Consider the following 12,143-nt stretch of genomic DNA (forward strand, 5'->3'; position numbering starts at 1 on the left):
AACGCACTTCCTTCCACAATCTTGTATTATCACGCAGAAAATAGTGGCTAAAAAAAAACTAAATTATTTTGTTCCATTACTTCTGATACCTCTTCAATGTTACCTAATCTCATCTCTACTAGGGTACTAGAGTTGGTCAATATGGTCATGTACTGGCGTATATCAAACCCCCTACATCAGCTTTAGGAACATGGTGGCTGAGGGTTATTTCATTGGGATATTTTTTTTTTTTTTTTTTTTTTTTTTAGAGATTTGATAGTTGGAACTGAGAGTCGTCCTGAAATCGAAGAAAGAAGGAAGACAGGATAGGAGAAAGCCAGCCGTTTCGAGAACGAACATTATCCGTTCAGGTTAAAATGCGCCCCGGGCGGGAATCGAACCCGCGACACTATAGTGCTTACAAGGCAGACGCGCTATACCCTCCAAGCTAACTAGGTTGGCTAGGACATGGAAAAAACTTAGGAGTCAGCTCATATCACAGATCACACATTAATTTCAATATTGTGGACACTAGGTTATGAAGAGGAATGTTGGTGCACCCTGCACCTACTTAGGTAGTTAGTTAGAGTTAACCCATGGTATAAAAGTCTATAATTATTATATCCAACATTAAACAATATCACAGATCACACATTAATTTCAATATTGTGGACACTAGGTTATGAAGAGGAATGTTGGTGTTGGTGCACCCTGCACCTACTTAGGTAGTTAGTTAGAGTTAACCCATGGTATAAAAGTCTATAATTATTATATCCAACATTAAACATGTTTCAAACAAAATAAATACCTACCTATATAGGTAGAGAGAGATCTAGGTAAAGTTTCGTCTACATTGAAATCGATTGAAGTCGATCGACATCAACTGGAACCGCCCAAAAAAAAGTACTCGTACCCAAGTTAAGTAGGTATTTACTTTTTCATTGCTCCGTTGCTCCCCAAGTCCCCACACAAGATTTTGACTGGGGGTCCCTCTGGCTCAATAGATTGAAAGGGTATGGATGCTCCAAGTTATAGGCATTTTGGCCCCTTCCAAAATAGGTATGTATGTCCCTGCGGGGTCCCTAAAATCCCGGATCCCCGGGCTACGGAGGTTGCGGGGTGGGATGTACCTACGCCACGTTATCCCCAGTGTTGAAACTTCCTACTTAGACTAAATCACTAAAGCTCACCAAATCAGATTACTTATTTCCAACTACTTGATAAGTCCGTATAAATTACAATGTTCGCTTGGGCCGGGCCAACCGATCTGTTTTAGTAACGTCCACTTTTATTGAACGTATGCGGGGGTCTTATGAAAAATTCGCACCGTGTGAATCAGGCTTTATAAATAGGTCTGTGCAAGAGCTGTATCGCCGGTGGCGCGAAAAATTTAAAATTTCAGTAAAGTGTGTTGTGTTTTTTTTTATCAGCAGTGGCAATCGGCGATCAGCTTTTCTTTTCAATAATATGCCAGTTACCTGCTAAATTGCTTTCTATTTTGCCTCAAACCTGGTTTTTGCTGCTGAAATCAAATATTTCTATCCTTTTAATTGCATGGAATAATACAACAGCAAACAAGTCCACTTTGATCTTCATATAAATGAACAAATACTTCCGGATCATTTTAGGTAAGTCTTGGCTCCAGCAATTTTCATTATTAAACCAAGGCTCTAAAGTAGTCTAAAGTCTAACATCTGGTTCAACCGAAGTTAAGCAACGTCGCCGATGTTTGGCACTTTAGGTATCCAAGAGAACCCACCCATTTATTGTCCCTCCAGGATGAGAGAGCGGGGTTCTAGTTAGGCAGTTTTGACTAACATCTGGTTCAACCGAAGTTAAGCAACGTCGCCCATGTTTGGCACTTTAGGTATCCAAGAGAACCCACCCATTTATTGTCCCTCCAGGATGAGAGAGCGGGGTTCTAGTTAGGCAGTTTTGAAAGGGTTTCGAGTGGTTTGACCATCAGCAAACTAAATGATTGGTTTTTCTCCTTGGCTTCCCCACAGCAGACTAATTAGGTTACAGGTAAATCAGGCAGATTGTTGATTAATGATTTGATTTTTTGTGTACCTCTTGTATGTGTATCTGTTCGTGTTATGTACAAGTATGATCGGTTCGTTTGCGCATGTTTAAACGTAAAGAATCAGGCAACCACTCAAGTGGTACATGCAGGTGTGGGTAAAGGCTGATCCATCCAGGACTAGCTGTGGACTGAGGAATTAGGGTAGGAATGGCTACCTGTAAAATGAAAAATAATACCTACTAAAATAAAATAGAGAGCATAGGTATTTACATAATCTCCCTAGCTTATGTGTGTGATACCCGTATGCAAAATTGTTGTTTTCAGGCTTCTTTTTCTTATCCCCTGGTGGAAATCAGGCAACCACTCAAGTGGTACATGCAGGTGTGAGTAAAGGCTGATCCATCCAGGACTAGCTGTGAACTGAGGAATTAGGGTAGGAATGGCTACCTGTAAAATGAAAAATAATACCTACTAAAATAAATAGAGAGCTAAAAATCAAGTAATTAAATAGCTCGTTAAACGTAACAAACAAAACAAAATAAATAGAGAGCATAGGTATTTACATAATCTCCCTAGCTTATGTGTGTGATACCCCTATGCAAAATTGTTGTTTTCAGGCTTCTTTTTCTTATCCCCTGGTGGCATTATCTTGCTTACAGATTCTCTTCCAAGTAAGTGAACAATGTTGTAACACTGTCCCAAATACCTTGTATGTCTGTGTTGTACTGTGGCTATCACTGTGCTTGTATGTCTTGCACTTAATTGTAACTAGACATCTCAATATCAAAGGTCCAAAAACAGGTATTTATGTGGTTACTGTTAAGCTGTACAAAGACATGTACAAAAAAAAAAAAAAAAAAAAAAAAAAAAAGGGAAAAACTTCCCGCCCAAAAAAATTTGAAAGCTTTTTTTTAAAAAAAAAAAAAAAAAAAAATGAATAGGTACACTGTCCGGCTCAAAAATATTGACAGCTGTTGATTAAGTAATTATTTTATTTGAAGCAGTGCATAAATTTGCCAAATACCTACATGGGTAATTTAAGGTCTTAAGTATAAAACTAATGTCCTGAATTTCGAAAGTTAATCTTTAGAGAAACCCCATCAATGGAGGTGAGAAAACCCTTCTGAATCAATTTGTGTGTGTCTTACTGGAACTTGACTTGGTGCACTGCCATTTGCTAAAAAAAAAGGTACACCCCTTATCTAGAAACAAAAAGCTTAAAATATGTTGTTCTGTGGAAAATTAAACTTTGGTTATTTCTGTTAGAAACATTCAGGATATCTCAAGCTTCCAAAATGAACAAGGAGTACAAGAAAGCCCCATTCCATACAAGTACTCGGATGAAACAAACTCGCAGTACTGCTGATCCAAATGCCACTACAGACACTGAGGATAAGAGGATGAAGACCGAAGAAAGAGTTAAGAGAAGAAAAATGGCCATGATGTTTGCATACTCAGGTGTTGGCTATTTTGGGAACTCGCAGTACTGCTGATCCAAATGCCACTACAGACGCTGAGGATAAGAGGATGAAGACCGAAGAAAGAGTTAAGAGAAGAAAAATGGCCATGATGTTTGCATACTCAGGTGTTGGCTATTTTGGACTGCAAAGGTAGGTAGTTAGAGTATTCATAGAATTTCTAACCCGTTCACTAAACTCTCTTGAGTTTTTTTTCCATTTTTTTTTTCAATTTTTTTTTTTTCTTCAAATCAGCTTAAATTTTTTGCACTAAATAGTACAAACTTTAGACCAAATAAAATAGTGGCCATTTCTTGAGATTCTACTGTACATCCAAACCCATACAAAAAGATTTAAAGAGCATTTGCTCCTGAAGTTTAGCCCTGATTGGGGGCCCCATAGGTTCCCTTTTTACTTTGCCTTTCTGAGTGAGTTCTACACTTAACTAAAGTACTATTTTATATCCAAGTTCTAATAGTAAGTAGATTAGGTAGGTATGTAGGTACTTGAACTGGCTGAATATTAAAACTAAAAAAAACCTGTTTTTTTTTTAATTTTTAAGCAAATACTTGTTCTTCCTCATTTTCTGCAGAAACCAAGGTATGAAAACAATCGAGGGTGATATCATGGAAGCACTGTTCAAAGCAGGATTTGTTACCGAGGATAGTTTCAACACTCCTCAGAACATTCAATTTCAACGAGCCGCAAGAACAGATAAAGGAGTATCTGCCCTCAAACAAATAGTGTCGCTCAAACTACGTGAGTTTAACAACGTTTCGTAGCCCCAACTTTGTTGTATAAAGAGCCCAGCTATTATTTCTTCTGGGCGTCTAGGGGCAAAGGGATTTAAGCTTCTAGGCAAAGGGATTCAAGTTTCTAGGCAATGGGTTTAAATTTAAACCCCAATCTATCCAACATCATGAGACATACATATACCATGCCTGTCACACGGACACTGAAAGTCTGTAAAGGATTTTTAACAGTCCTTTTAGTGCAGTTCCTAATAAAATATACCTCATTTATACTGCTAGGATAAGACTGAAAAGTCTCTTTACTAATACATGTATTCTGAAATCTTTCAGCTGAAGAAGCTAACAAGGAAGCCATCAATGAGCATCTACCGGAACAGATAAGAATCCTGAGCATCAAGCGAGTTACCAAGGGGTTCAATAGTAAGAATAACTGTAACGCTAGGACCTACTCGTACACGTGTCCTACTTATGCGTTTGCCACACCTCAAGACACAAAGGATGACTTCAGGCTGACACCAGACCAATTTAATTTCCTTCAGGCCCTTCTCAAACAATATGAAGGCACGCATAACTTTCACAATTTTACATCAAAACGGTAAGAATAAAGGCAAAGACCTTGCATAATTTATTCTGTTAGCCAGGTCTAGGTAGTCCTATTCGTACCAATGAAACACACGAGTCTAAAGTAGCAACAAACTGCTAGTTTAGACTCGTGTGGTCTGTGTCGTTGTTAAGATCAACTTTGAGCCAATTCGCGGTATTTATGATTATTATTAATGTAAGAAGAAAATTGATGAACAAAGTTAAATATTTCACTGCGAGAGAGAAATTACAAAGTGACGTTAGTTCAAAGAAAGATACGCCACGTTATCTAGTATGCTCGATTTAATCGGAGTTTCCTATGTTCAATTGTTTTTATTTTTTGTACTAAAAATATAACCCTTACCCGCGACTGTTTCGAACTCCTTCAGATATAGCGCGATGTTTGCTCTGAAATATGATGGAAACCACGAAAATAAAGTTTTATCTTCTGAATGGTTCCAGAGGGTAAAGAGCCCAAAATAACGGGTTCAGTCTTATACACGACAGTAAACAGTATTTGGGGATGAAAAGACGAATTCAGAATGCCACATACCTATCTACTTACTATAAAAGGTCAAAATAAAAAAAAAAAGGCTTTCACGCTTGAGGACATTACGAAGATTTGAGAAAAAATGATGACTTTCCTCATTCTTCGACTATTAAAAGTAAAATTTTCAAGTAGTTCCTTACACTTCAAAAATGCCCCATTATATCTGGCCAACAAATGACTTTATTCTGTGAGGAACCACCACTTGAGTGGCGTTCTATACCCCTGTGAAATCATAAATAATCTACGTATACAACAAGAGACGCGATATTTTTCTCAAAAGACATATATTTTCAAGAAGAAGCGTCACATATTTTTGGCTTCAAATGCAGCGACTACCAACGATGTCCACACACAGGGCTCTCGGTGTGTGTGGTCAATGTGAGGGGAATGCTAATAGCCTAGCCCGGGTCTGCGGTTCAATGCTGGATGCAGTTTGAATTAAGGCCGCCGGGGCCTCAGTCCGATTTTAAAATTGGTTTAAATTTATCTCTCGGATTGAGAAATCTGGTTGACTGATGGTGGATTTCACCAACCTTCTTTCCAGCCTCAAACAGCCCGTTAGCTTAACAGCCCTGTTAAGCCAATACAAATTAAACGGAACTCAACTGGCTGTTAGCTTAACAGGAGTTCTAATGACTGAATAAATATTGGTGAAATCCAACATGAGAATTAAAATTTTCAATCTTTAGTCAATCAGATTGCTTAATCCGAGATTTAAACTTAAACTAAGTTTAAATTCAGATTGTAGCCCCGGACATTAAAGTGTAATCAGAATTTACACAAGTCAGAATTATTAATGTAAGAACAGTGTATACAAAAACTAATAAAAAGTGCCAGTCTCAGTTCGTACAATTGGCTTATTGGCTAAGGCATAAGGAATAAGATACTTTAGATACTTATGAGTTAAACTTGAGAGAGAATAGAAGCAGAGCTCGATAATATCTGCCTTCCTCTTGCTATTACTATCTTGCTATCTTCTTATTATCTAGCTAGAGTCATATCATATCTCAAATTTTTTGGCCAGAAATGAGCATCGAACTAACGGACCCGGTGATTAGAAGCTTCGAATGTTCTGTATGACGTCAGACATTGACTTATTGGCATACCATGTATTGGATTCATTTCAGTAGGTAGAAGATCAGCCATAATTTTACCAATATTCTCTTTGATGTCCGTCCTCTGCTAGAAAAGAAAGACATGAGAAAGAAAGAAAAATGTCTTACCTACCAAGTTGAAAGAAAAGAAAATTCGATATGATCGGCAATCGCGCCTGGTTTTCATAGATTTAGTGCCCCTGAATATGATTTTATATTTGTACAGTTTCCATTCACTTCTTGATTTACTCACCTAAATTGGCTTTTACAAATTTATGTACAAATTTTGCACAACTTTGGCGATTCATTCTATGGTCATTGCAAAAGGGTCTAAATTTAAAATTTCATGTTAAAGTCAACGAACCAAGAATGAATCAGATTTGTACCTGTGTGAACGCAAAAAAAGCAAGGTGTAAAATTGTAAATTTAGAAAATTTGTATCTTGCTTTTTATTTATTTTAAGAAAAGACAGCACAGTGGTCACGGTAATTTACCGTTTTTATGCTCAAACATTCAGCGACATACAGAGACATGATTTATTTTATTAAATAAGATTAAATTGGTCGTGTTTACTTTTTGTAATGGAGATGAAACTAAGCGTAGCTGTTGATTGGTTTAAGGCGGTATGAAGGCGTGGCAAAACGGATTCACACCAATGAAGTTAAATGGACCAATAGGTGGAATCCTTGGTGGATTTGATTCTAATAATAATATGTTGTTATTATTTTATTTAAATTTATTTAAATTGTGCACATGTCTGTCATCGCTTTAAATTTTTGTATCGTGTAAAACGAATTTCTAATTATTTTTATTATTGTAATATTTTTTACCTAGTTCTATTGTATTGTTTGGTTACAAGATTTTTGGAAACTTTTTGTTGGTTAGTTGTTCAACAGATTTTTAGAAACTTTTTGTTGGTTACTTGTTCAACTTTATAATTTACATTTTAATTGTCTTTTTACAAATGTGTTAGTGGTTTTCTGATTGAATTTATCACTTATTTCTGGATTATCATTGTTTATATTGGAATGGTCTTGTTCAACTTTATAATTTACAATTTAATTGTCTTTTTACAAATGTGTTAGTGGTTTTCTGATTGAATTTATCACTTATTTCTGGATTATCATTGTTTATATTGGAATGGTTAAATGATGGATACTGGTGAGTTAAAACCTATGCTCAAATTTACTTTCTGCCTTGGGTAGGTTATACTCAAAAAAGTTAGAAATAAAAGTATGAAAAGTCCAAAGTCAGAGCTTTTACAATTAAGTCCATGGCTCCTTTAATACTTGCTAGGTGCCTACCCAAAAAAGTTATTATTATTTTTTATTTATGTCCACCAAGTTATTTCATTTTATTTTTTAAAATTTCTAAATGGAAATTTTGCAGTACACAAATACATGCCAAATATGTACATATGTGTGTAAACAAATAGTTTAAGCCCTCAATGTCTTATATTGATCTGAAAAGTTGACAGTGCTTTTTTCAATTTTTTTCACAACCTTACAAATTAGGTACCTACTTATTTTTGCTTAAAGAATATACAAAGATTTTTCAAATTTTTGGACTTCAATAGCGGGCGAACCGAACATTTCTTGAGAGAAGACCGGAAATACTTTTGATCTTCATAAAATTATCAAACAAAGTTTGAGCGACCTGAGGCTAAAGGTAAAGGCTTGAGAACCGCGAACTCATTTTGAGCTTTTTCCCTATAGCCCTAAATAGAGGAACTTTGGCCCCGCATAACGGCCGAACCGTAACTTCTGGACACACCGCTCAAAAGCATTTTTGATCTACATAATTTATCCAATCTCTTTGTTAAGTTTGAGTGACTTTGGCCAAAATCTGAAGTCCTTGAGCATAGGGAACTCTGTTTGACTTAAAAAAAAAAAAAAATGGCCCTAATTAATTTATTATTTATAATTTAAATTTTTCAAAGAAGAATACCTAATATAAATCTTTTTTCTTTTATCAAATGAATCTCCCTTCTATCTACTCAAGAGTATCAAGTGTCCAGACCCAGAACTCACCAACACTTTTTCTAAATAATAATAGAAATCCTCTTAACACATTTTCATTTTCTTTGACATTTTTTGAATATTGTTTCTTTTTCTTAATTTTTCCTTGCTCGCGGGCCGCACGAAAGGAGCTCGAGGGCCGCATGCGGCCTGCGGGCCCCACTTTGTGCACACCTGTTTTAGGGTGTAAATCAAAAGTGTCAATGGACCAAGGCTCTAAAAATTTAGAACTTTTTGCTGTAGAGTGGCAAAGCCGAACTCACTTCAATAATTGTTTTTCATTTCAGGAAGCCATTAGATCCGAGTTGTTCCCGATACATCATGAGTTTTGACTGTGAGCAACCTTTCGTGAAAGATGGACTTGAACTTATCACCCTGAAAATAAAAGGTAGATTCATAATTATAAGATTAACCCGACTTTTAGGGCTGTTTGCCTCGACACCTGAACCTCAAAATGGGGTTTTTGTGTACGGAAAGTAAAAGGTAATGAATAAAATAAATTTATCGAATCTTTGTGGCTAAGTTCGAGAGACTTTGGCTGAAATCTAAAGGCCTGAATATTTTTTTTTTACGTCATTATTACTCATGCAGCCCATTATATCGTATAAATCGTAATTTCTTTTTCAGGTCAAAGTTTCATGCTACATCAGATTCGTAAGATGGTAGGCGTTGCAATGGCGATAGCTAGAGGTTTCACATCCAAGGATCTCATTGAGAAAACATTCGGTCTAGACCAGTTTGACCTTCCTATGGCCCCAGGGCTGGGACTTCTGCTGGAACAGGTGGGTTGGAAGGTTGGAACAGTAAAATTGACACACTATGTACTATCACGTCACGTGAGCTCATGGGAGTCAGAAAGATGTACCTAGTTCAAAGTTCAAAGTTTTCCCATATTATGATAGGTAATTTCGTTCATGGTACTTGTAGCCACTCGTGAAGTTTGTAGCTAAAAGCAAAATTCAGCCCAAAGGAATCACCCTAGCTAGGGCTGATTGAGGGGCTGACGATAAACGCCGACCCCGTCTATACACGGGGAAAGAAGAAGAAGAAGAAGAAGAAGAAGAAGAGAAGAATTTCGTTCCTGATAGCCTCACTGCCTCACGTCACGTCACGTGACTGCTAATTCTATACGTGTTGGCTTTTCTCAGGTGCACTACGACCTTTACAATCAGAAGTACGGGCAAGACGGTATGCATGAGAGTTTACACTTCCACGAGGTGGACAAAGAAGTGAACGAATTCCGTCACAAGTTCATCTTGCCTTACTTAGTCAAAACGGAAATCACAGAGAAGCCCATGCTCGCTTGGCTCGAACTTTTGGCAGACCATAGCTTTGAAACGAGAGCAGCCAAAGCAGCCTTGGCAGCGGCCAATGGGGAAGAGTTGCAGGAAGTGACAGATGGAGAGGAAGAGGAGGACGAGGAAGATAGGGGAGGTGTTAGACATTCCAATGGGACGTCACTAGCGCCAAAACCAACGCCAGCGGTAGAAAAGGAAACCAACAGAGTGACTGAAACTAAAGCTGAACCTCATGTCAACCCTGAAACTGCCGTCAATACAACTACTGACCACAAGACCGAAACAACTGACCTGAAATTCGAATCTGCTGACACCAAATCTCCACCTTCAAATGCCCAAGTAGAACCACATGATTCTCCACCGAAGAGTATAGCTGACAATTTGGAAGCCCAGCTAGAAAATAAAATTTTTCAGAAGTAGATTGCCTTCCAGGATGCACAGTTCAATTGTGAGGTAAATGAAATTTGATTTTTTGTGTACCTCTTGTATGTGTATCTGTTCGTGTTATGTACAAGTATGATCGGTTCGTTTGCGCATGTTTAAACGTAAATAATGATGATAATAATAATAATAATGATAATGACAATGATAATAATAATAATTAGTGCCCAAGTTTTCGCATGTGGTAAGTGGTCAATCAAAAACTGTCTTTTCCCAAAGTCCAAATCCTCGAAATTGTTTTCCAAAATACAAATCCAATTTCCAATCGCCACCCAGTCAAAAACTGTCTTTTCCCAAAGTCCAAATCCTCGAAATTGTTTTCCAAAATACAAATCCAATTTCCAATCGCCACCCAGTATATAAAATGCAATTTCATGCAAGCTGATTGCCTTTGATATGAGCTCTATTTATCATTTTATCAGGAGATTTTTCCATTTATTTATTGATAAATCATTCACAGTATAGTCTTCTCTATCTCTTTGTTTTTAAGCTCTATTTATCATTTTATCGGGAGATTTTTCCATTTATTTATTGATAAATCATTCACAGTATAGTCTTCTCTATCTCTTTGTTTTTCTTCTTCATTAACTTTAGCTCGGCTGAGGGCTAATTCTTCAGAGCGGAACTATCATCTTTTTTCTTAGGAAGACGAAGTACCTCACCGACTTCTAGAAGAAAATTGGATTATACAATACTTTTATTTCCCGTTATTTGCTCGTATAAAAATTCCGTTTAATGCTGCCCTTTATGCAACAATTGCTTCTTGCATACCTAATAATGATATAGGTACACATGAGTACTTACGTTAACATATGAGTGCTTACGTTAACATATGAGTGCTTATAACATATAACGTTATTTACCTAATATTATCATTATTTTATGATTTTTATGTTATACAAGGAGGTTTATATCTAATAAAGCACATGAGTACTTACGTTAACATATGAGTGCTTACGTTAACGAGTGCTTATAACATATAACGTTATTTACCTAATATTATCATTATTTTATGATTTTTATGTTATACAAGGAGGTTTATATCTAATAAAAAGAGGGGGAAATCCACCGGCTCTGAAGGAGTTTTAAGCTCCAAAGTTTTCGCCACTCACAGATGAGGTATGGTTATAAAAACTTCCACAAGTATTGGCAGATCTCATTTTGAGAAACGCTGACAGAACATACATACATGATTAGCGTACACCAAAGTGATACACTTGATCTATTTCTGGACTCGACGAGCCAGCCCCATGAAACTAAAAACCCATTTCCTCTTTAGTAAGTTTTGCTAAAACAATATCTTCGAAGAGTCAAAGAAGCGACGTTATTTATGATACATACATGATTAGCGTACACCAAAGTGATACACTTGATCTATTTCTGGACTCGACGAGCTAGGCCCATGAAACTAAAAACCCATTTCCTCTTTAGTAAGTTTTGCTAAAACAATATCTTCGAAGAGTCAAAGAAGCGACGTTATTTATGGATGTTACTTACCTATGGAATACACGTGTATAGCGGGTGACATATGAAAAATATGCCTTCTGTTTTATTTTCTTTTGAAAGAGTGTGAAATGGTAGATTTTTTGTCAAAAGTTGTTACACGATGCAAACGACCTACCAGTTTGAGTTAAAGCCCCTTTGCAGAAAGAAAAGTTTTTAATTGTTATTCAACTTGGATACCTAGTTATTTCTTACCGTTTACCGTTTATATGATTATGGATACTTTTATTGTCTTCACCCGACTCGAGTTTCGCCTACTTTTTTTTAATATAATCATATAAACGGTAAGAAATAATGTTAGTACATAGGATTCTTACCGTTTACCGTTTATATGATTATGGATACTTTTATTGTCTTCACCCGACTCGAGTTTCGCCTACTTTTTTTTAATCTTATATTATAAGAACGAGATCCATTCACTCATTCACATTTCACATTTCATAGTT

General features: G+C 36.6%; 1 protein-coding gene and 1 long non-coding RNA gene across 2 annotated transcripts; both read left to right on the forward strand.

The window, feature by feature from the left end:
* Positions 1-3,297: 3,297 nt before the first annotated feature.
* LOC103509769 (tRNA pseudouridine synthase A) lies at positions 3,298-10,419 on the forward strand. Its single transcript, XM_026824036.1, has 7 exons — positions 3,298-3,420; positions 3,461-3,612; positions 4,052-4,218; positions 4,542-4,806; positions 8,743-8,843; positions 9,083-9,237; positions 9,604-10,419. The coding sequence occupies exons 1-7, from the start codon at positions 3,298-3,300 to the stop codon at positions 10,171-10,173; spliced, it is 1,533 nt and encodes a 510-aa protein (XP_026679837.1). The 3' UTR covers positions 10,174-10,419.
* A 258-nt stretch (positions 10,420-10,677) lies between these two features.
* LOC113467698 lies at positions 10,678-11,517 on the forward strand. Its single transcript, XR_003391675.1, has 2 exons — positions 10,678-11,100; positions 11,231-11,517. It is a non-coding gene; the product is annotated as an uncharacterized LOC113467698 (long non-coding RNA).
* The last annotated feature ends 626 nt before the right edge of the window (positions 11,518-12,143 follow it).

This window comes from Diaphorina citri, unplaced genomic scaffold (genome assembly GCF_000475195.1).
Source record: "Diaphorina citri unplaced genomic scaffold, Diaci psyllid genome assembly version 1.1 scaffold528, whole genome shotgun sequence".
Taxonomy (NCBI): domain Eukaryota; kingdom Metazoa; phylum Arthropoda; class Insecta; order Hemiptera; family Psyllidae; genus Diaphorina; species Diaphorina citri.